General features: G+C 38.7%; 1 protein-coding gene and 2 pseudogenes across 10 annotated transcripts in view; 1 reads left to right on the forward strand and 2 right to left on the reverse strand.

Annotated features, from left to right (window-relative positions):
• The window catches only part of LOC107503951 (transducin-like enhancer protein 4), a 135,755-nt gene that overhangs the window by 8,230 nt on the left and 103,512 nt on the right, over window positions 1-24,013 (reverse strand). For all 10 annotated transcript variants that reach the window (XM_016132798.2, XM_036218318.1, XM_016132795.2 and 7 more), the window contains 6 exons: window positions 10,835-10,954; window positions 9,933-9,986; window positions 9,297-9,449; window positions 7,959-8,091; window positions 7,416-7,609; window positions 6,840-6,916 (listed from right to left, as the gene is read on the reverse strand). In XM_016132798.2, the coding sequence (XP_015988284.1) occupies window positions 6,840-6,916; window positions 7,416-7,609; window positions 7,959-8,091; window positions 9,297-9,449; window positions 9,933-9,986; window positions 10,835-10,954 (731 nt within the window). The remainder of the gene's footprint in view (window positions 1-6,839; window positions 6,917-7,415; window positions 7,610-7,958; window positions 8,092-9,296; window positions 9,450-9,932; window positions 9,987-10,834; window positions 10,955-24,013) is intronic.
• LOC118600559 lies at window positions 13,265-13,383 on the reverse strand (annotated as a pseudogene).
• On the forward strand, window positions 20,262-20,379 carry LOC118601294 (annotated as a pseudogene).

Raw genomic sequence — 24,013 nt, forward strand, 5'->3', positions numbered from 1 at the left:
GTGAAATGATGATGCCACCGAAAAAAAAAAAAATCTTATCAGACTTGACAATAACAAATTCTAGTAATTCAAAAATGGAATTCGAACCAAAAAAAAATATCCTGTTTAACTGCCCCAAAGGCCCAACTGTACTTATCAACAGATTCATCTCCAATTCATTTCCAGGGAAAACCCTCCAGTTTTGAAGCATTTATCTGAAATGCAACTTAAGTCAGAGAATATCCTTCAACAGATATCTCTACTACTCTTAGGGCACTAAAGTCAGGGAGCAGATGAGTGAGGCTATTATATTACATCCAGAAGCAAGAGATGTCAGTGGTAGGTGGGAGAAGCTACGCCTGTCTTTAGGGTATCACAGGCAACAGCCCCTTAGGAAATGATGTCACTCTGTTTTGGCATGAAGTTTTAGAACATGCTCTATTTATGAGAGAAGTTTAGGAAAGAGCATTTGTGGGTACACAAAGGATAGAAGTGTGGGCCAAACTGGAGAAGTTTTACAATCAAATTAAAATAGTTTATAGTTACTTAATGAAAAAATCTACAGGCTAGTCATATTCATCAAAATTCAGGCCCATTACTGAGGGGCCCCATAAAGGATGAAGCATGCATGTGTCTATGGGGGATGCGGGCACCAGACAGCAGATGGCTTTCTCTTTCTCTACAGACTATAGAGAAAGACTCAGAACTAGGTTGTAGAAGAAAAGAAGCATGTCAGACTTGCTGAGGGGGAAGGAGGTGGAAAGCCAGGGAGACAAGAGATGTAGGGTATTTCTTTGGTCAAATAGACTTGGAGAGACACTGGATGTGTGACCTGAGAGAGAGAGGTACTAAGAGGACTCCAAGACTTGCAACCCAGATGACTAGGTAGACCTCAGTAAAAGCAAAAAGTGGCAGAGAAGTATAACTGAAGGGTATTCATATCAGGACGTAAATGATTTGGTTTTCTTAAACTTGAGGGTGTAGGGGAACCCAAACAGCTCAACCAGAAGATGAGAACTGTGATTCAGGAGAAAAGTCAGGTAAGACAGAACAAGGTCTAGTCATTGACAAAGAAGTGATAGTTAAAGCTAAGAAGAAGAAAGAATAATCCTGGAGCAGAGTATGCCATGAGTAGTATAAATGCAGAATAAATAAAGAGAGTGTTTATGTTTAAGGAATTGCGAGCAAGAACGGTTAGGGAGGTAGATAATCAGGAGAGAATAGTTATAGCTCAGGGAAAAGGGAGGGCAGCACGTGGGCCGAGAGGCAGATTCATTAGTAAGATATTCACATAAATAAATATAAAAATGTCAGCTAGTCAATGCAATGAACAGTGCACATGCCACAATTCTCTGGGAATCTGACAGAGTGAGAGGGACAGGGAAAATGGCAATGGGGCTGCAATATAAAGAATGGCTGTTAACTTCCTAGGCAAAGAGAGGACAATGCTATGAGGATGAAGAGTATGGCAAACTGAAGGCCAGGTTGAAACAGAATGCTTATTATCCATTTAGTCAGAAAATATTTATTAAATGCCTAATATGAGCCAGGTACCATCAGGTGCTGGGGGACTCAGAGGTGAAGAGGATAGACAAAGTCCCTATCCTCAAAGCTGATACCCTAGAAGGAAAAATAGATACCATGTAAGCAGGTAAATAAGTCAACTCGATGGTGGTTAAATGCCATCTCTCTCCTATATACCACATACGTACACATACACTTACTTATTTCATTTATACACACGCTCAAATAAGAGACTAAAGATGTACAGAGGTGGCATTATGAGCTAAGACTTGAAGGAAGGACAGGGCCCTGGCACCGAGAAGAGTAAATGTCTAGTTCTTCAAGCAGAACCAAGTAGGAAGGCCAGAGTGTGCTCGGTGGAGCATGACAGACAGGAGAAGTAGGGACTATGTTAAAAAAGGATTCGCAGGTTGCGATGAGGAGTGTGGATATCATTTTGAGTAGAACAGGAAGTCGCTGAAGACTTTTGTGCAGGGGCATGACATGGTTCAGTAATAAAGGATCATTCTAGTTGCTGGGTGAAGCATGGATTATAAGTGGTAGAATGACAGAAGGGAAACTAGTCAGGAGGCTAGTGCAGTATCTGGGGCAGAAGCCAGTGGCTAGGGGTCAAGAGATTGTGAGAGGGCTAGGAACAGATTTGCAATTCAAAAAATCTCTCTGTCTGGGTGAAGGTATAGCAAGTTGTATTGGATGGGACATCTGAATTTCTAAGGTGACACAGTGAGGGGTGACGGTAAGGTCTTTTTTGTGTCTGTAAGTAGGTAAATAAAGGTGAGAAGGGCAGAAGTTGTCCAGAGGTGATGTGGACCAAGCCCCAAGACAAGGTTACTGGGTAGCTGACCTTGTGAACACTAGAGTCACCCAGAATGATGGCGGTTTCTGTGGGGAGGAAGACCTTAAGGCAGTGTCAAGTCTTTAATAAATTGGGAAAATTTCCCCAAGGTGGAAGAACAGTAGAGTCTAATGTCAAGAGCCTGAAAAGTTGTCATAAAAAAGTAGGAGTTCAATTCTAGAAGAGACTGGAGAACAAGGGGCTAGGGGAGACACAGCTTTTATCACTCTTGCCACTGGCCCTGAGAATCATGGGTGTGAAATAAACAAAAGGGTACCCCTTAGAAGGCTGCAGGTGGAGGGGTCCCCTCAAGAGAGAGCCAGATGTAAACTCAGGCAAGGAGGGGAAGATAGTAATGCTTGTAGAGAAAGGCTGAGATTCTGAGGGATGACGACCAAAAAAGGCTAATTGATTTAGCAATTAAGAGGTCATGAAGACTACATTTTAAAGGAAGGGAAAGAAAGGTTACTCCAAGTTTAGATAGTATTATACATTCTTAATGATAATTTACTTGAAAAGACATTCCTTTTCTCCTCTAGAGTCACTAAGTGGTTTTTAAGGCGCCCAAAGAAATAGTTAAGAAACCAGATACAATTGTTTTCAAGGTTTTTAGTAGGACATTCTTTGACTCAACCACAACCACTCTGTGAACACCTACTATGTTCCTAAAACTCCCTTAAGAATTTCAAGCGCCTACTTGTATTAAGTAAATAATGTGGCCTCCTGTTTGTTACAAATACATGTAAGATACTCAAACCAGAAAAAAATAAAGCTCTAGTATGCACTTATTATCAGATTTCAACAAACTCTTTGATGTGTACATAGGAGAAAGGACTAAAATAGGTAATAAAAGCCAACCTTTCTAGGAATCAGAGAAACTCAGGCTTGAAGAGCTATTCTTTTTCTACCCAATTAAATGCTTCAGTAGGTACTTCCTATCCACACATTCTCATGTACCATGCTAAGAATACAGAATCAGGTAAGGCACTGGCCTTGCCCATAAATTGCTTATAACCTAGGAAATGTGATGAGAAAATTACGTAAGTGACTATAACACCATGTGGAAGATGTGAAGTATGAAGTTTTGTGGTCAAAAAGAAAATGATAAGGCTTATGTTTCATGAGAGACAGTACTAGAGATGGATTTTAGAGAATGAAAGGATTTCACTAATGAGTGGAAAGTGGAAAAACAATTCTGGGGGCAGGAGAACAAGGGCTCTAAAAGAATAAGGTGAAATGATCAGGGTAATTTCTAAATTGGTTCTAACCCAAGGATTCCTTGATTCATCAATGATTCCATAATAAGTGGTTGGAAAAGCTGGAAGGTGAGGAACAAAGTCCATTTTGGGCTTATGCTGAAATTAAACTATGTTGTCATTCCAATTACATATTGAGTGGAACCCTTGCTAATTCACCAGAATAGACAAGAGGATCCAATATGAATTATCAAATAAATGCTATTCTATTCATTAGTTTGGAACATGCATTTAATTAAAATTTTTGATAATATCCAGCAATTCATTTTGTAAAAATAATTAGAACAGAGATGCTCAACTCTTTTAAGTCTTTCTGGAGAAAGGCAGTTACTTTGTGAATATGTATGGTGGGGAAGACCTTCAGGCGATTTATGTTCTAGTGCAAAAAAAAATATATAGTTTTTCTGTGGAAATATATACACAACACAAAGTTTCAAAATTCCCTCTCTTATCTGAAGAACATCATCATTATAATCATTCTGTAAAAATCTATAGTGAAAGTATATTACCTCTATATGTGAATGTGAATTTATGTCTTGATGCCCTGTTATATAAAAACTTAACAATAATAGGAACATGGAGTCTAATTTACTCAATCTAATCTCCTTGGCCCATTTCTGCCCCCTATAATACATTCTATTGTATAAGAGGTTGAACAACTGATAAAACCTTGGGGACAAAGCTGTAGAGAAAGTAATGCTCTAGTTGGCTGAACAGCCACCATGTATGAAACATGGTACTAAACATATATTATCTTATTTCGTCCTCATGCCTTCATCAGGAAGTGCCAGCCCTGGTTTACAGATAAGCGGAATGACGCTCAGAAAGTTAAAAAACTGCATAAAGTCCTTCTCTTCCTAGTTGTTGACTGGCAAAAGTCAAAATCAAACTTCGATCTGTCTCACTCCAGAAGTCATACCCTGTGGATTCTTTGGGACTCCTGGTGTCATTTGTCAATTGCATTAGGTGTGAATCTACCACTCCCAGAAACAAAAATCTTCAATCACCCTCCAAACCCACCAACCCGCCCCTCAACAGGAACAAAACAACAACAACAACAACAACAACAACAACAAAAGGATCTCAACATCTTTATAATGCTGAGAGTCAAGACTCAAGACTGGGGAGAGGAAGGAAGCTCAGCTTGAGATACAAAAGCACCACTGGAATCAGACCAGCTGTGATTCTACAATAGTTCAATCAGCCTAAATTCCCAAACCTCAAAGGTTGTCGTTGCTTCTTTAAATACATCTAACAAACTTTCACCCCTTGTGGCCTCTGGGCAGGAGCTGAGATGAGAAGCACCACTGCATCTGCTCCAGCGGTTTTACTATAGCTGTAGGTATAACCGCTGATAACTAAGTGTAACTGTGGTAACTGTACACGGGATGATGCTTCTTCCAAAGGAACCCCTCTAACACCAAAGCTTTATGTGAAACTTGGAGGTATTTGAGTTATTTGACTAATCCTTTGAATTTACTAGTTAGTTGCTGCTTGAAATAGACCAAACTTTCACTTTCAAATACATCAGAGTTCTTGATCGACAAGACTTGTCAGTCAGTAAACAACTTTTTGTAGAACACACGTAAGTACACAGAATTGTATGATAACCAATTATACCCTCACCTCTCAAGGAACTCAAAGTCTAATTTTCCTTGCCTTCCATATTAATCAGCCAACTATTTACTAAGCAACTTGACTATGGAGCAAACATTGTCTTTGATCCAACAGGGAAGTTTAGGGTAGAGTCTGTAGAGAAGTTACAAAAGGAAGGACCAAGAGTTTGACATACCAAGTGGGAATTGAAGAGTCAAGGTCAGGAATGGTAATACAGAGGGGTGGGCAATTTGGAGAGAGAAAGAGGACACATAGGAAACAAAAGGGTGACAACTAAGTTCCTGAGTGTAAAGAAGTGAATAAATAAGCAATGGGAAGTTAGAAAAGAGAGAGATCATTCATTCATTCAATAGGTATATACTGTGATCAAGAACTATGAACTAAGTACTGAACTGGGTACTGAACTAGGTACTGGAGCTACTTCTATAACAGAATAAGTAGAGTTCTTCAGCTCTGCTATCATGGGCCTTATATTCAAGTGGGGAGAGTCAGATAATGGCTCTAGATAAGTATGAAAAAGGCAAGGAACAGAAATAGGACAATGATGGGGAAAAAAGGAGGGAAGGATACTATTTTAGATAGGGTTGTCAGGGCATAATGCTCATAAGTGACATTTTAACAGAGACTTGAAGTGAGATAGCAGGCCACAGAAAAAGTATCCAGAAAGGACCAAGGCAGGCAAGCCATAGAGAGAATGGGACCTAGCCGCTACTGAGGGTCAAGTTTGGTATATGTGCTGCTGAAGTGAGCACCTGAGTGTCGAGTTTGAAAAGCAGAGGGCAGGTAATGAAGCACTAGCAACTGGGGAAGTAGCATTTGTATGGCATATATAGTGAGAGGATGCCAACAGAAAGAGCAATGAGAATAAAAAACACATAAGGCAGGGAGGATCTGAAAGGATGCTTCCTAAAAAGAGAGAAAGGAGGAAGCAAGCTGACATTTTAAAGGAAAAGCCAGTGTTATTTTACAATCAAGTCTTTGTATATGGGAAGATAAAGCCAAATAGCAGAGAGAACTTGTGCATAGGTAATAATCAAAAGGTACACTAGATTGAAATGAGGGATGTGGAATGAGATATGGTGAGATCGGGATGTGTTAAGAGGGTGTAACAACTGGTATGTGTTTTGCCTTCATGACTCAAGGGAACTGTGAATACTGGACTCCAAATACCCAGCTCCTAAGACCGGAAGCCAACTGAGCAAGCCACCTTTTCCAGAAACACAAAAGAGCATAAAACCACACTTCTTTCTTTTCAGTCTTTGAAGTTTGGCATGTCTTTTCCCAACATGCTCAAATTTTGAGCATCTAAGTTTGCATATAAGACTTTTTTTTTCAAGGCAACAAAAGAATTGCCTTGAAAACAGTTAACAGACGTAGAGAAAACCTGACTGCTGAAGATGCCTCAGCAATTTGCATTTCCATATTAGAAGCTCAAGATTTTAAATTGAAAACACAAAACCCCACCTCATTACCGCTTTCCTGTGCTAAGAGAAAATGGAAAATACGTTGCAAGGAAAAAAATACAAGCTGTGGAACTCCCTCATATTTTCTAGCAGTGCTCAAAGTCTAAACGGCCAGCAAGGGCCCCAGGGCCTGGCACACACAGAGCACAGGGCAGAGGTACTCACGGTTTTCCTCCTGGAATGCCTGTCAGATTTGGAGGTATTGCTGGCACGCGCATGTGATGGTGTGGATCAAATCCAACCTAAAAGTTATCCCAAGCAAAACAATAAAAACAGACACAGTTACATTCACTTATTTTATCCTACTCAATATATTTTCTAAAACCGAGGAGACTAGATCCATTAAAAATAAGATTTTAGAAATATACACAAAAATATTTATTGATAAAATGATAGGATGCTTATGATTTAATGGTAACATAATTGGGAGTAGAACATACATAAAAATATACTAATAATTATTCATGCTCATGATCGAAATAGTATTCACTATATTATTATACTATTTGCTACACTTTTGTATGTTTAAAATTCTCTTAATGAAACACTAAGTTAAAAAGAAATTTCCTCACCTTACTAAAGAAAATGGATCTCATACATAATTACATACATATATAGTTTATACGGTTTATAAATATATACTATAAATAACTAGAATTATAAAAACCTCATTAAAAGAATATGTATGACAATCTTCTGCACTCTGAAATATTCTTATTTTGTAAAAACCCACAAACACACCACTGGTGATCTCCCGTAGGCGGCCGCCGCAGCAGCGGCTGCGGCCGCTGCGCTCATCTGCGGGGAGATGTTGTGCAGTCCAGCGTAGGCAGCTCCAGGGCTGGTCAGCTCCCCATTCATGCCAGCGTGGGGCACAATCCCAAACGGGGTTGGATATGGACAAGGAACTGCCATTGGGGTCCTTAGGCTTGAGGCTACAGACCAAAGTGGAAGAAATCAAAACCAAGAACATGGGAAACAATGATGACATAAGACATTCTGACGTATATTAAAAAATAGGATTAATGGTTGGAATAAGCTTATTTTAATATTCTTAAAATTCATTTAAGCCTTCATCAAGGTTCATTCGTCCACCTTATTTTATTGAACACCACAATGTGCCAGACATGATACGTGCCAGGTGTTTGGTTTGGGTTAAATAACTGTGAAACAGCCATTCAATGCTGCTTATTAATGTTGTTAATGAAGGGCATTCTTTAAACCATTTTACGTTCTTTAAAAACCAGCAACATAAAGATGTAGAAAAATGTTTTTCTTACTAACCCAAGGGGTCAACGCCTGGCGGTTTTCCAGGTACAGGCCTCAGTCCAGGAGTAGAATTACTGCCTGGGGTGGGTGCATCAGTTCGCGGAGTAGGGGTATTAGACTTTGAAACAGGAGTAGTAGATTTTTCATTCTAACAAGAAATGTAATAAAATACACTGGCAATTAGAACAGTTTTAATGATGATGTTTAAAAACAATGTTTAATAACAAAGATACTTTAAATTTAAAAAGGTTAAAAAAAGGGGGGGGGGAATGGAAAAGGTTCTTCAGCTTGGGCCTTTATTTTCACTAGTTAAAAAGATCTATAAAAAAAAAAAGAGTTCCCTGAGACCACAAAACCAATGTTCGGGAGGACATATACTGAAGCTAAATTGAAGGTAGAGTAGACCATTTCCAGGAAACTGGTTAGAGTCAGACGGAGGCTGACAAATCATGCATCCTGACTATGACTCCCGCTGGCTGGTGACTTTGATTTAAGACTAAGTGGTTTGAATTGGGCTTCTTGTGGATTGCTCAAGTTATAACAGGCTTCCTGGTTAACAGGTCCCATTAGTAAAGATCCAAGCCTGAACTGTCCTATACATCATCAGCACAGAGGAGTTACTATTAAAAGAAGACCAAAAGGTTAAAAGAAAACAAAGGAAAACTTAATCTAGCCCTCTGTCAGACATATACTCCTAATTTGCAGATAAACTGACAAATTTTCTTTCCTTTAGCTGTGAATTCAAAAGGTTATTTAAAAATTGAATTTGTTAAGGAAATAACTCGTGAGGAAAAAGGAAGACACACCACACAAAAATGCAATTAATTACACAGTCACAGAAGGGGTGATAGGGAGATTATCCTGACTTGCAAGCAGTTTCATTTTGCATTTGTGATTTGTGGTGTGAGTCAAGGTAAATGATAGATTACTTTTTAGATAGCAAGGGAAAATTATTGCAGTAATATATAGCTTGGTAATTCAAACAAAGCCAGCAACAAAATCACGCCCAAGCCAAAGACTAAATTTACCATAAACCACAGGTGACAAAATCATCTCTGTAACCTAAGTGTGTATTTCTTCATCTCCACTAAGACATGTTTCAGTCAATTTCCCTATATCCCTTCCCCTAGCCTTGCAAAAGGACTCACAAAACAAACACCCATCACTGATAAGTCAGTAAACCCACGTGTTCCAGAAAGATTTTTGTCGATTAAACTTGAATACTGAACAATATACATACATTTGGAAATAAAAATCTTATAGAAAAATGTAAAAAATACAAAATTAAAAAAAAAATCAAAGCCATCCACCCCGAAACAAACAACACTGAGAAGATGGTAAAGAACTGCTTACAAGGCTAAGTTCTTTGGATTTGGAGGAAGGAGTGCTGCTGGAGGATGCGATTGAGGCTGGGCTGATTGGGGCATCCTTCTTGAGCAGCCGAGTCTTGTCCAGGCCATTCTCCCTTGGGGAATGTGCTGGGGTCCCTCGAGGGGAAGATGGATCCTACAAAGGAACATCTCAGATATCAATATAGCATAGTGCATTCACAATGCTGGAGTACTTGGGTAAGGGTGTTTCTAACCAAAACTATTTAACAGCTTAGAAGTACCAAATGCCCTGGAATAGGTGTCTCACTGAATCACTGAAGAAAATATACAATATCTAGGTCAAAGAAAATATTACAAAATTTTAGTATTTATTTAAAACAAAAACAAAATTCTACACGTTTGCAAGTCACTTGTGAGATTTGTAGGCTAACCACAAATGTCTAGTGTACATTCATGGTTGGCAGCAAAACACACTTGTGCATCGTTAAAAAGAAGAGCAATAACAAAAGGATCAGTAACATGTAAAATTGGTAATATATAAAATTTTCAGGTAACGTCCTTTTAGAAATTAAGAACACATTGTGGATAGTAATTGTTAGGACACTAGTCATTGTTAGATCTGGGTAAGAACAGGAAGTTAAATGAGCCATAGATATACCTCATTGGAAACGTCAACCACCAAGTTGTCATCACTCTTCTCACCATCACTGTCCTGCATTGACAAATAAGAAGTATTATTTCTTCCCCCAGCCAAAAGAAAAAAAAAAGGCTAGATTTACCCTAGATAAGTTCAGACTAATTCCTCATGTCTCATAAAAATGAACTGCACCAAACAGTACTAAACAGTCTACAATATACTTATACTAAGTTCTTTAATCCTCGTGATGAAATTCTGAGGTAGGTAATATGATGATTCCATTTTACAGTTTAAAAACAATTGGTAAGTAGCTACAATTTTAAAGTTGGAAGGTTTCACATGAAAATTTTAATTTTCAGGGTTTCTTTGAAGCCTGCTATCTTGCAGGCTTGAGGACTGCTTGCCTCCATGTACCAGTCCCATCTAACTTGCTCCCTTTATTATGTTACCTAAGGACTAGTCACTGAAGAAAAATGACCATCAAGCCATGACAGGAAAATCTCTGCAAGCCATATTCCACAAAACTTGTTATATTTCTCAGTACAGGAGTTCATCTAGACATTTTAACAGAATTTCTATGATTTTACATTTTTTCTTAACATTTCTAGCTGACCACAAGAAATTCAGCCACCGTGAAATATATGGAGGGAAACAAATCTACAGACTAACATGAAACACCCAAATCTTCTATTAGTTGCCAGACAGAGCACTCTATTCTTGTTCACGTATGCACTTACCTGCATACACACAGAACTTTGGTTAGCCAATTAAAACATGGCTATAACTGCAATAAAAAAAATTTTTCCCAAGGATGTTGTTACCCTCTATTTTAGTTTTCATTGGTAATAGTCAAAGGGTAAAATGGCTATTGATAAAAAGCAAGGTAAACTGACTTCCCCCACAGCAAAGGTGAATGAACATACATAACGAGTTGCAATTTCCTTTTCTTCAGTTTTCTGCTTTTTGCTATCAGAAGAGTAGTCTGTAGAGTTCCTGTGCTTCTCAGCACCTCGGAAGCTGGCTGATGGGGATACTGAAGAGCTCTGAAATGAGACAGGGAAGCAGGGTTGAGAAATGATGAGCCATTTAACAGTGTGATTTTTAATCATTTGAGACTTCATCTACTTTGTGTTAATTAGTATACATCTGCAAAGCTGTTAAGGGAAGACAGGAGAAAGGGAAGGAGGTGAAAGGAAGAACAAAACAGAGGTACAAGAGAAAAATAAGGAGAAAAAAATGGAAAAGGAATGGAGAAAAAAAGGAAAGAACGTGACAGAGGAAACAGAGATGGGACAGAGGAGGCAGAGGAATAAAAAGGAAGGTAGGAAATAATGCAAACCCAAAAGACGGAACAGGTTTGGTCTAAAGGAGATATTTATATTATATTGTTGAAGCACTTTTAGAGAGTTGAGAAAGGTAGCTGATACGAGAGAAATAAGGAAAGAAAAAAAGGAGGGCTATTTTTTTTCAAGATTGCTGGTTAATGGGAAGCTAGTATTTCAAGACTCTACAGTGAAATTGAATAATTTGGAGTCCAGCTTGAAAGGTAATTAGTAATTCTTCAATGGAAAAAAGGGGAGAGGTACTCTTTGGGGATTCAAGCACCCCAAAATGGTGACCATGTGACACAAAGGTCGTATTTACAGAATTTGCTTAGTCTTGAATCTTAAAGGGCCTGGAAGATGCAGAGTGGCAGGTAAAACAAAAACAACCCACAAAAACTCACACCTATAAAAATGTACTTTATTCCTGACTTCTAGAGTTATCATGAGCCTGCTTCTTTTTATCTCTGGAAACTCAGAAATCTGTTAGGAACAGAGAATGGAGAAAGGTAGTCCCACCCTCTTGGGATCATGATCAGAGGTGATCTGTATGGGTTCAAGCTATACCTATTATCTCTCCTTTTCCAAAGAGCTCTCAGCTGGAAGTGTCTCATACACAGAAAACAAACACTGGTGACAAGAAGCCAGAGAATGAGTCTGTCTGCCGTTAAGGCCAGGTGGTTACTAGGTACATTTAGATGGGTATGAGAGCTTAAAACCATGGATGCAGAAATGAAGAAAACATTTATGAAAACTGTAAATAACCTTAGGATTCAGTTTCAGAAAGACCAAACAGAAACTCTACATAAAGGTGTGGTACAAGAGAGGGAGCAGGGCTGAGTGCAGGGCTAACCTGCTGAGTGGATTGTAAAGGCTTGAGGAGCCAAGTCCCTCAGTGGGGCACCAGGGCAAGAATCCAAGAGCTAAATTAATCCAGCCTGTGGGGAGGAAAGGGATGATCTTGGAGGGCAGAGGTAAGAATACTTGGATTAAAAAATAAATAAATAAAAATAAAAATAAAAAAGTTCTAGGAAGAACAAAGAATCACCACCAGAATATCTTTGCCTGGCATCCAAATCATTTCAGAAAACTGTTAAGTAAAGCTCTCCTTCATTTATAATTTATTCATCTTATATGAAATTAATACCCTTGTGCTTTTTTTCTCTTTATCTAAGTCTGTTAGTAATAATTAACATTTATAATGACACACAAAATTTCCAAGGGCTTTTTAATTAACTATGGGTGGCAGGCAGTGTGATAGCCAGAACTTTTGGCTCTACATTCCATTTTACTTACACTGAACCATAATGCCACATATGTTTTTGTGGCTAAATTGTCAAAGCATGTTGTTAAGAGGAAAACCAATAAACTTTTCCCCACCAGGGGTTGGTATAGCTACCAAGAGATCACCCCCTAGTGGTGAGCTACAGTGATGGCACTCTGCCGCCAGCTCTAAAGGTAGGGGTGGAGGGTGGGAGTTTGGAGGAGAAAGTTAAGAATGACCAGTGAGTGGATTCCCATTGATAGGGAGGGACTGGATATTTCTTCCAGTCCTTTCAAGGTTTTATATGAATACCCCAAATGTATGCACTGAACTTTGTAACTATTCCTACTCAAACATTCACCCTTAAGCAGAATAGATGGCAGGCATTGTTTAGTAAGGCTGAAGACTGAAGCAAAATATTAGAAGCCAAACTTCTAATTCTTGACTTTCATATAACTTCACTGAGTTCTAGTTCTCACCCCAAAGCCATAAGACTTGGTTCAATGCTCTGCTTTGCTTTCCTACCACAACCCAATGCAATCAGGTTTTTAAAATCATCACTCCACTGAAATCACGCACACAAACATCATCTGTGAGCTATTACCTACCATATTTAATGCCAGGAAAAAAAAAAAAAAAAAAAAACAACCTAGCCCAAATTTCTGAGTATAGTTTTTTTTTTTTTTTTTATGGCAAAGCGACCCTTGGTTGACCTCACAGACTGCAAGGACCTTGTCAGTTTACAATCCCTTATTTTTCATTTTTTATGCCTATAGCACCTGGTCTTCCTAGGTTGTCTCCCATCCAAGTACTAAGCAGACCTGACCTTGCTTAGCTTCCGAGATCAGATGGGATCAGGCTTGTTCAGGGTGGCATGGCTGTAGACTGAGTATAGCTATTTTCTAAAGCCTTTCACCCCATGCCCCAATCCAGAGTTTTGGCCTTGTCTCAGCACAATGAGCTTGTTCCCCAGTGCTCTGTTTATTTTCATTCCATCTGTAGCCTTTTTTCCTGGCTTATAAGAATGCCCTTTCCCTCAGTATCTCCCTTTTGAAATCTCCTCATTCTTAAAAGCCAGCTCTAATATCACCTTTCAAAGCTCCTTCAGACACGGTCAGGCAGAATTAATCACTCATTCCTCTTTGTTCTCTTAATATTATATTCACCCAATGAGTAGAGCACTCACAATCAATTTATGGCTATTTGTTTGCAAGGCCACTTCTCAGACCAGGCTGTAGGTTCCCAGGAAGGGGGTGGAGGCAAAGCACCCGACAAAGTTACCAACATAGAACTGCGCAGAAATGTTTGCGAACACAGATAACTCAACATTCACTTGTCATCATTCCATCATCTTATTCAAAACTCATGGGATATAATCCCTTTCTGAGGGTCTCTAGGCTAAACAGCTCCACAGGAAACCATTCACTAGAGTAAGATCTGAGTAGAGACGCCCCTTGGAACAGGCAACTCAGGAACTCTGCCCTTTCTTTACCTTTACTTTACTCCTTTACCTACTTCCAGATGCCTTTGTCCCAGTAATTTGATATTTTATAAGAAAAAAAAAAAAACCCTGAATGTATATGTGTATATGATTAACAACTATCTGAGCCTTTTGATTCTGACACACTCTATTGAAAGTTATTTGTTTAAAAGGAAAAACGCATTTTTAAACAATGAAATACTGTCTTAAAAATTAATACTAAATGGTACTGCTTTAGCCTTTTATGCTTCTTTATTGGGACACACGTACAAACAGCTTTAATTTTTTTTTTTAAACGGCTGTTTCAGGCTCTGTGAGCAGTATCTTATTTGTGAATTTTACTATAGAACAGAGTTATACATTGGAGTTTCCTGGTAGAATGATAAAGAAGTTAATTATCACTAGCATTTAAAGGTTAAGCTAAACAATGGTTACTGTGGCAATAAACAATGTTTTAATAACATAATTGCTCTGGAATCAAATTGAACTTGGCATGGACTCTTATGATGCATCTGACAAGTCCACCATTCTACCACCGGGAAGACCACTTGGACCTTAGCTGGACATGCGAAGAGGAGGAATTACATAAATACTGATGAAGTCATGCCTTTATAAGAAAAGCTTATTTCATTTCTTTATTGTTACTTTAGTAGCTTAGCTGGTTAGATATTTCCCTAGCTTACTAGAGCTGCATCATGACTATAAATCTACAAACTTAGAAACAATAAACATATATCTTTTCTCATTAGTTTGATCATGTAAACATACCAGCAAATATATTATGAACAGAGAGTTACAATCACAAGCAGTGGCCAATCCAAAGAGGGCAAATACCTTAAATATAAATGTTTACTAAAAAAGCTCTGAAAAATAAAGTAATAACCTAGAGTTAACTTTTTAAAAAAAGTGCTGTATTTTTAAAATACAGAGGTATAAGTTTAATTAAAGAAAAAGAGGAGGGAAACAAACAAGGAGAAACCAAGGAAAAAATAAAGTTTACAAGTCTTATTACATGGAAAGATAAGCTTTATGACAGTTATTCCTAACATTATAAATCATGTTATCCCAAAATAAGAAAAATCCTAGATCCTAGTTTGAAATCCAGCCTAGACTTTACTATACCTATTTGACCAAGTCAGCTGGAAAACTGACACCTCCGGCAATCTAAATGGATGGCCCTGCCACTTTATCTTTCCTCCTTTGCCAGCTCCAGATCAAAGAAGACCAGGTATGAGAAAGAGTTCTCTATACACCTTCCTCTCCTCCAAAAAAGGAGCAGTATTGTAATAATTAGATAACTTTAATAACTAGTAGCAGATTTTACTAGCAGGCAAGAGCATCTCTCCAGAGTTGGACTGCCTGGGTTTACGTCTAGATTCTTCCACTTAATGGGTAGGTAGCCTTGGAGATGTCGCCCAGGCTCAATTAATCTGTAGTCAACAACACCCTACCATTCCTTCAAGCGGGCTGCTTTTAAGGCTAAGTGAAAGAATCCAAATAAGGTATAAGACACAGTCCCAGCCAGATAACTGAGCCCTCAGAAACAGTAACTCAGCACTATGACTGTGTACTGCACTCTATTTACTACAGAGCTAGTATAGATCTTCTATTTTAAGCCTCACATAAGGACTATTCTAGGCATTTGTGTAGCACTATCTCTCAGCATAGATATACAGATGGTCCATAATGATAAGGTTTTGACAGGCTGCTATTATCCAAAACATATCTTTCGACGATCACAATAAGGTTTTGGTTAAGTACTGCAGGCAGGACTAGGAATACCACCTCAACATTGGACTTTATAATTTGATATCAAATGTACATCAAGCTAGTTCTGCTTTCCATTTGCATAGGTGCAGTGCTCAGACCTCCCTATCTGCTTACAAGATTTCAGCCAGAAAGAATATGCTTGCTAAAGGTTGAGTGGAAAACATGATCAATTACCATTTGTTTGCTCATCAGCTATGGCCTCAAACATCCCATATACTTGGCACAGAAGGGTAAATCAATTTTCAGACAGATATAGGGGATAAGGATAGGTAGAGGGCACTATAAAAATCTGGCTAGTCCTGGTTTATTCCCACTCTACACCGTTGTCCAGGGCTCTCTTCACTCTCAAACCCAGCCCAAGTTAGAAGATAAATTATTCTGCGACTCTACCTGTAGTTCATTCAGTACAGGAATTAGTTCTGGTCAGAAACAATTCAGGGGGAGTTTGTTTATGGAAGTGGGTGGGGTGATGAGGATGGAGATAGCAAGCTCAAGAGCCCTGTAGACCCTTTATCATGCCATAACCAAAGTCCTCAATCATCATTTCCTCAGCAGAAACAAATACTGGTGACTTTCTTGAACTCAGAAAGGCAAAGGTACTGTTGGAGATCAGCAGGGACTCAGCCCACTCCACCTCCTGAGCAGAGTTCTGGTTTTCAGGAGAAATCCTATAATCATGAGTCATCAGCATTAACTACAATCACTGGTCCTCAGAGCATTTCAATTATGAAATACTTTCAACGAGTTCTGAAGTCCTTAAAAGGAACATCCTGAATAAACTTACGTATACCAAACTAACAAGTACCATATCCCAGTGAATTTTTGAGATTTTATTGTACGGTATTATATAAAATGTTTATTTACCTCTGTTCATAGCTTTTTTAACTGATAAAACATTTTAAAATTTATTATCTTATTTATAAGGAAATAACCAAGAGAGATGGAAAATATAATCCTCAACTAGTAAAAATTAAATATAAGAACTTTAAAATAAAAATTATTTGGTCAAAATGCACGTCTTACATACTGACTCATAACACAAGCAGATTTATGTAAATTAGCTTAAAATTTATAGCATGCTAGTGGTGAAATACCTGAATATGGTAGAGCTCTAAGCCAGTCACTGGTGTCAGCTTACTGCTCATTACAGTAAAATTTTTTTAAATAACCGGCTTGATTAAGGAAGTCATTAAAAATCCAATCTGTATATAACCCTCAGAGAACTTGTTTTTCAAATTAACATAAATCAAAATTCACCTTCAAAAATTACTGGAACTTTCTGAAGACTTGCCCTTGTTAAAACAAGATTTAATATAATCTCTCTATAAAGTAATGAGTCTGTTCTCAATAAATGTTTCACCTTTATAACATTTCATGAACAACATGTTCTTTAAAATGTTCTGTTGCTGTATTTGTTTTTCAGCTTCTCTTCTGGCAAGAGAAGCTTGGTTTAAGATAAATTTCTTTTGTAGACAATCAAAATTTTAACAAACCAGAGGAAGTGACAGAGGAATGATTAACAACTGACAAAGAAATGACTAGTGTGCACAATGATCATGCTATAGGTACTTGAGTCAGACAGCCCCAGGTTCAAGACCAGCCTGGATCATTTGCTTGCTGTATGATCATAGACAAGTTAACAGAATCACCAAGTTTCCACCTCCCACTGGGTAAAATGAGGATAACAGGAGTATTTCCTCAGAACGTTGCTGTGAGGATTACAGGAGAGTGCATATTGTGGAGTACAGTACCTTGCACTGTGAAGAGCTATTATTGCCCCTTGGCTAATGTAGAAACCATCATACAATCTTAGTCCACTTACGCACTCACTAAGTATTTACTGAATACCCGCTAAGTACAGAAATACAAAGATGAATGAAATATATAGCTTGCCCTCCAGCAAGCACCTATAATTCGTGTTACTTAGAATACAAAAGTCCTACATTTTTTTTTTTCCTTCATGCAGTAGAATATATAACACTTCAATATTCAGTCATTCATGTTTTGTTTCCATCACCTCAGCATTATGTAATACTTGGTCAGGATGAAATGCTGTAATAATTTATAAGGTATCAATAAAACTGATTTTAAATTAGAACATTATCTTAATGTCCTCTTGGAGTTTCTTGATTGTTATTTCCTCTTCCTGGAATAAAGCTGTTGGCTCCGCCCCAGAAATTTCATTAAATAGTTACTTTAGCTGGTGAGCTGAGCTGTTATAACATGCTTTGACACCAAAGATATAGGTATAATTCTTGTGTAGGAAGCTCAACTTCCTCTCTTCAAAGCCACTGACTATGTGTGATTCAAACTGTGGGTCACATGAGGAAGCAACTGGGAAAACAAGAGGGGACAAGTACATCCCCTGACCACTGATGGGAAGGAGAGCCCAAGCCTAAGCTAAATTAGTCAAGTAATCTCTCTCCTGATCATTAGAGATGGCAGAGTATTAACGGTCTTCCAGAAACTGAAAAAAAAATTTCCAAGTGCACACAAATATTACACAGAAGTCACTTACATCTTTTAAACTATCTAATCATCATCCCCAAGACATGCATGCTCTTCAATCCAATGGACTTCTTCAAGGTATGCAAGACCTAAACTAACAGTCCTAAGTGTACTTGTTCTCCAGCAAGAAATCTCTTTCCTCATTCGTTCAGATTCTATAAATGTGGTATGCAGACGCTATGGAAATTATAGTTACATTCACCCATCACCTTCTTCTGGGATTCCTTTTCTCTGTATAGCACCTATAAAATATATCCTAAATAATTCATTCACCCATTGCCTTATAACCAATGTTACTAAGTCTCACTGACAAATAGTAATTAGTACATGAGTTTGTCCTAAAAACAAAGGTGAGCATGCTGGCAAAAATCTCCTTCCTGAATTTTCTGGGAAGGTTTACTGGCTTTAGACTTACTCTTGTACTGTGCTCTGCTCTTGAAACAAAATGTTAACGTACTTCTAACAGCTGCTTTGAAAGAAGCTGAAGTGGGATAGCTGCTCTGAGAAAATAAAGTGACTCAGCTTTAAGACTTGGCGAGCTATGTCTTAATGGACCAGAATCCTCATTTAGTAACTATTAAAATTTATTGGAAAAAGTCTTTTCATGTTGTTATTTTTTCCAGTAAACTGTTTTAATCTATCTGAAAGGCTAAACATTTTTTTTCTTCCAAAGAGTGTTAACTCCACAGAGTCTCATATATATTGTATATTATGTATGCAAATATACTCTATATAATATCGGAGGGTAATTCAGCAGACACAGAGAAGAAAATGATGGTATATCAATTTAAAGGTAGGCTGCCTAACAGTTTTAAGGTTGCTAATCCTTAAAAACTCCAAGTCTTTTTCATACCACACCCTGAAAGGGTGAAATACTTTTCAGTGATCATTTAGCCAATTTGGTCTTAGGTCCCTTATTAAAATATTAAAGTCAGTTGTATTCTAGAATGAAACTGACAAATATAATGTGAATTACATATCTATTTAAAAATTTTCTAGTAGCCAGGTTTTTAAAAATTAAAAATAAACAGGTAAAATGAATTTTAATCATACATTTAACTCAATGTATCCAAAAATATCATGTCAACATGTAATCAACATAAAAATTATTAATGAGCTATTTTACATTATTTTCCCTTTTTAGTACTACATCTTGAAAATCTGGTGTACTTTACATTTAGTTATAGTGCACCTCAATTTGGACTGGCTACATATTTGGTGTTAAATAGCGACATATCACTTGTGGCTACCACAACAGACGATGCAGGTCTAAAAGTTCTTGAATTCACAATAAGAATCAACACCCATTTATAGAAGCATCTAGCACTTCACAGAAGCACAGGCCTGATGTGGCTACTGCCTACCTTCGCCACTCTCAGTTTAAATTCTCTCAGAGTGCTGGACACCCCATACTCTTTCATCCCTCAGTGCAGGGTTTCTGCCAAGAACTCTCTTCCTGTGACTCTGAGTGGCTAGTATCTTTTCACCTTTTATGTTTCAGTTTAAGTGCCACCTTCTCAGAAAGGTCTTGTCAGTGATGCTATCTTAAGATGCTTCCTGGAAATCTCTATCATAGCCCCCTTTTTACTTCCTAGCATATGTATTGCATCCATTATTTTGATTATTTGCTTGTCTCTTCAACTTGATTAGAAGTTCCAGGAAGGCAAGGACCATGCCTGGTTTCATCACATGAAAATCCAGTACTAGGTTTGGTGCCTCAATTAACAGCTGCTGAACAAATGAACGAGTACGAAGCTCAATCTGCTCATGCATCAATGTTTATGCATTTGTCTTCCTTGTTCCTGTATTATTTTCATTATGTTGAGACTAGAGATTATACATTCTTAAAAGGCATGTACTTACTGTACCTTATTTCTTTGTATTCTTAGCACTCAATATAATGACTGTGTTAGTCAGAAGAATAGCTGTGTGTATGTGTGGTATATGTAGGTGGCTGTATGTAGGCACACCAAAGGAAGAAGACAGCCTTCAAAAGTTATTTTGAGGTCTATGGCCATGCTACCTTGAACGAGCCCGATTCCATCTGATCTCGGAAGCTAAGCAGGGTTGGGCCTGGTCAGTACTTGGATGAGAATCACCTAGGAAGACCAGGTGCTGTAGGTGTTAAAAGAAATAAATAAAATAAATAAGGGATTGTAAACTGACAAAGTCCTTGCAATCTGTGAGGTCAACCAAGGGTTGCCTCAGTTAAAAAAAAAAAAAAAAGTGATTCTGAAAATGAGATAGTGGCAAAACAATTTTTAGAACTATGGTGAAAAGATATTAAGCAGCAGCAGTACAAAAAATAAAACTGAAACAAAGGTCAGAATGGTGCTAGAGAGGAAAGGGTTAAAGGTGGTGCCTTTTCCCTGTTTACTTCTCCACCAATCAAAGGCACAGGCCTCCTCCCTCAAGGTCAGCACCAGGCTTGACCTCTGTGTGGTCATGGAAGGAAATTATTGAAGAAATGCATCAAGGACACCAATTCTTCTTCTTTATCCTAAAAGAGATAAATCTTCAGCATAAGGAAGACAGTTTTCAACTGGCTATCCCTCTTCCTCGTCGTCTTTCATCATGTACTCATCAGCTATTTGTGACAAGGAAGAGACAAATCTTATTCAAGTCTGACCACTGAAGGTAGGATTTAAATGAATCCTGCCTGACATACCACCACACGCAGAATGCAGCTTCAGCAGTTTTTCCATGGCCGCTCATTTAGAGAACATGGATCCCTGGGGATCTCCTGGAAATGTTTATCCCTCAAGGGGAGGTATGCGGTAACGAAAAAAACCTCTCCGTACTAACATTTTTTTTTCTAGATAGTAAGTCACTACTACATAGGTGACAAAAGAAAAGCCCACATATAGGGCAGATAGAAGACTTTTTTTTTTTTAAAGAGCTTTACATTGGTTCATTTTAAAATCATAGATGACTATCTTTATGTAAATTTTTAGTATGTAAAGCAATCTAAAGCATTAATGTCAGTTTAACTGAGACGTTTGTATACTGAGGAATGAAAACAAATGAGACAATAAGACACAGATACTTAACAGACATAATTTCAAATCGTTCCAAAGAAATGATTTCAAGCAGCAGTTGTCATTCGACAACTAGATCTAAAGATGCAATGGTTTGACAAAATGTATAAAACATGGGAAGAACAGGTTGATTCACCAAGCATGTGACAAGATTAGCTGGTCTAACCAGGAAACAGCATTCTACTAACCAGGGCTGAAATGCTGAAAGGGGAGTCAGGTCATGGTCAAATCTCCCTGCTCCCCTCAAATGTTTATAGGCCAGAGAGCTAAATTATAAGGGGACTACAGAAAATATTTCAGAGGCCGTCTACTTGCCATCCTCAAGCAACTCTGAGTGCTGCTCTGTAGCTCCGCTTCTCTGACTTTTCCCTCTTCCATCCTCCCCACCCCTCACCCACACCCCCGCCTTGCCAGCAATACCTCAGTCAATACTTAGTCCTGCCAGAGGCACTATGGGCTAAAGAGGTTGTTGACCCTTATTCTAACATGTCCTTTTAGGTTAATTACTTTTGTATACTCGGTGTACCCGGTGACATTTAATCATTATAGTGCTACTCGGGTAAACAGAACTGAATGGAGCCAACTGCAATTTGGCATCGAGCTAAATGGTGCGGTAATAGCAGCATGCTGAAAATGGATTGGAAGAAAAAATACTTTCACTCACCACACTGAGAAACAAGGTGAATACCACTCGATCAATCACTATTTTATTAAAAACGAAGAACAATAGCTCAGTGGTACACATTTGCTATTTAATACGAACTATTGCTGGAAGGACATCCTGCACTTTGTAATGTACGACAGTCTAGTAAGTGTTTACTGAATAAATGAATGAAAACAAAAATAACTCCAACTATCTGTATGACTTTTGTGGTACTTCTGTCTCTCTCTTTGCATGTGCGCGCACACATAAACACACGTACACATCCCATCACAAGACAGTTCTCTGCTAACACAGTCAATAGTGTATATTATCTTGCTAGTCTTTTGGTTTGTAAGCAACCAGGACATAGGGAAGTAGATGCAGAAGATCCCACAACCTGGTGTGTACAAGACAGCATCCAGGAGCACAGGATTAATAAAATGTCATGTCACAGACCTTTGAGCCACTGACAACGTTTGCTAAAACAGACACCTATGGCCTTTTTGCCCCTGGGAATGGAGAGTGGGTCAGAAAGGCCATTAGTGGACTTGACAGAGGCAGCCAGACCACTGGAGGTGGAGCGGATTCTGCAGAAATACTTTCATTACTAGTTGGTAAATAGAAAAACGAGGTTTCACTCCTCTATCTGAAGAATAACTGACTTTGCAAGCAAAGTATTGTGTTGTGATGTCAGTGGAATCCTATAAGTATAGCTAAATGGCTACTCTGCTGGCAATGTGCTAGTCACTGGGGACGCAAAGTGGATAAGGCACCAGTTTTACAGTTCTGTGGGGTCCGGAGGGAAGGAGATGGAATGGAATAATTATAGGCTCTACAGTGAGAGTACTCTGGTTTCAAATCTCAACCCCAGTACTTATTAACTATATGCTGACAAGTTAACCCCTCGAGGCCTCAATTTTCATACCTGTAAAACGGAGATAAAGATATTTGTCCTACCGGATTGTCATAAAGATTAAATGAGGTAACTATGTGAAGTGGCAGGCTACCTTTCATGCTTATGTCTGGAATTTGCCCTAGAAGACAAAGGTCAAGCCTTTATACTAGCAACCCCACCCAACCCAGGCAGCAGCAGGCCCTGAGAGCTGCTGCAGATGTCTCCTCTTGGCCTTCCATTGAAAGAGGTCAGTGAGCACTTCCTCAAGCCTTGGATTCTGGGCAAAAGCCACTCTGTCCAGATTCACACGTTTCAGAGAGCTTATTCTAGGCATCTACCTGCCCTCTAGGCTCAGTGCCCTTTTTCAAAGTTCTGCTCTTTCTCCTTATATGTAGAACTCATGCAAAACCTTGAGCTAGAGTGACAGACTTAGCAAGGCTAGACTTGCAACCCCTTCTTCACTGGAACTTGACAAATAACTCTAAAGTGAGTGAGGTGTCAGGACTAATGGGGTAAGGGAGCACAGCATGTACCCCCTGTAGATAACTGAACAGCAGCAATTGATGAACAGAGTCCCAACTATGTGCCAGGCAGTTTGCTGGGCCCTAAGCACTGACTTGAAACATAATTAAAAGAATAAATGAAGACCCTGCCCTCATAGAGCACTAGTTATAGTACTAGGACATAAAAATAAAGTTAACTATGTTATTATTAAAAAAATTAATAAAAAAAATAAGTACAGATAGCAGTGTGGTACAAAGGAGACAAACAGGATGCTAACACTGAAGACTAGGGACAGGGTGGTCAGGAATGGCCTCTTCAAAGAGATGACATTAAGACTGACATCAGGAGCCTATCGTTTGAACAGCCAGGAGAAGAATGCTACAGACAGAGAAATGGCACATGCACAGGCCCCGAAGGAGGAGAAAACTTGCAGTGATACTGGGGGGAATAGAAAGTTGGGTGCCAGCTGTGGAGGCACAGCATGACGGGACAGCGCTGAAAGGAGAGTGGGGCGGGGCCGTGCAGGGTCCAGCAGGCCTTGGTGAAATCTGGTTTTTATTTTAAGTGCCTCTGAAGAGCAGCGATGAGATGACACACGTTCTAAAAACCTCCTAGGAGATCTTCGAAAAGTTCTGTGTGAGATGGGAGTCAGAGTCAAAATAAAACTTTTAAAAAGAC

The sequence above is a fragment of the Rousettus aegyptiacus genome, unplaced genomic scaffold (assembly GCF_014176215.1).
Source record: "Rousettus aegyptiacus isolate mRouAeg1 unplaced genomic scaffold, mRouAeg1.p scaffold_m13_p_3, whole genome shotgun sequence".
Taxonomy (NCBI): Eukaryota; Metazoa; Chordata; class Mammalia; order Chiroptera; family Pteropodidae; genus Rousettus; species Rousettus aegyptiacus.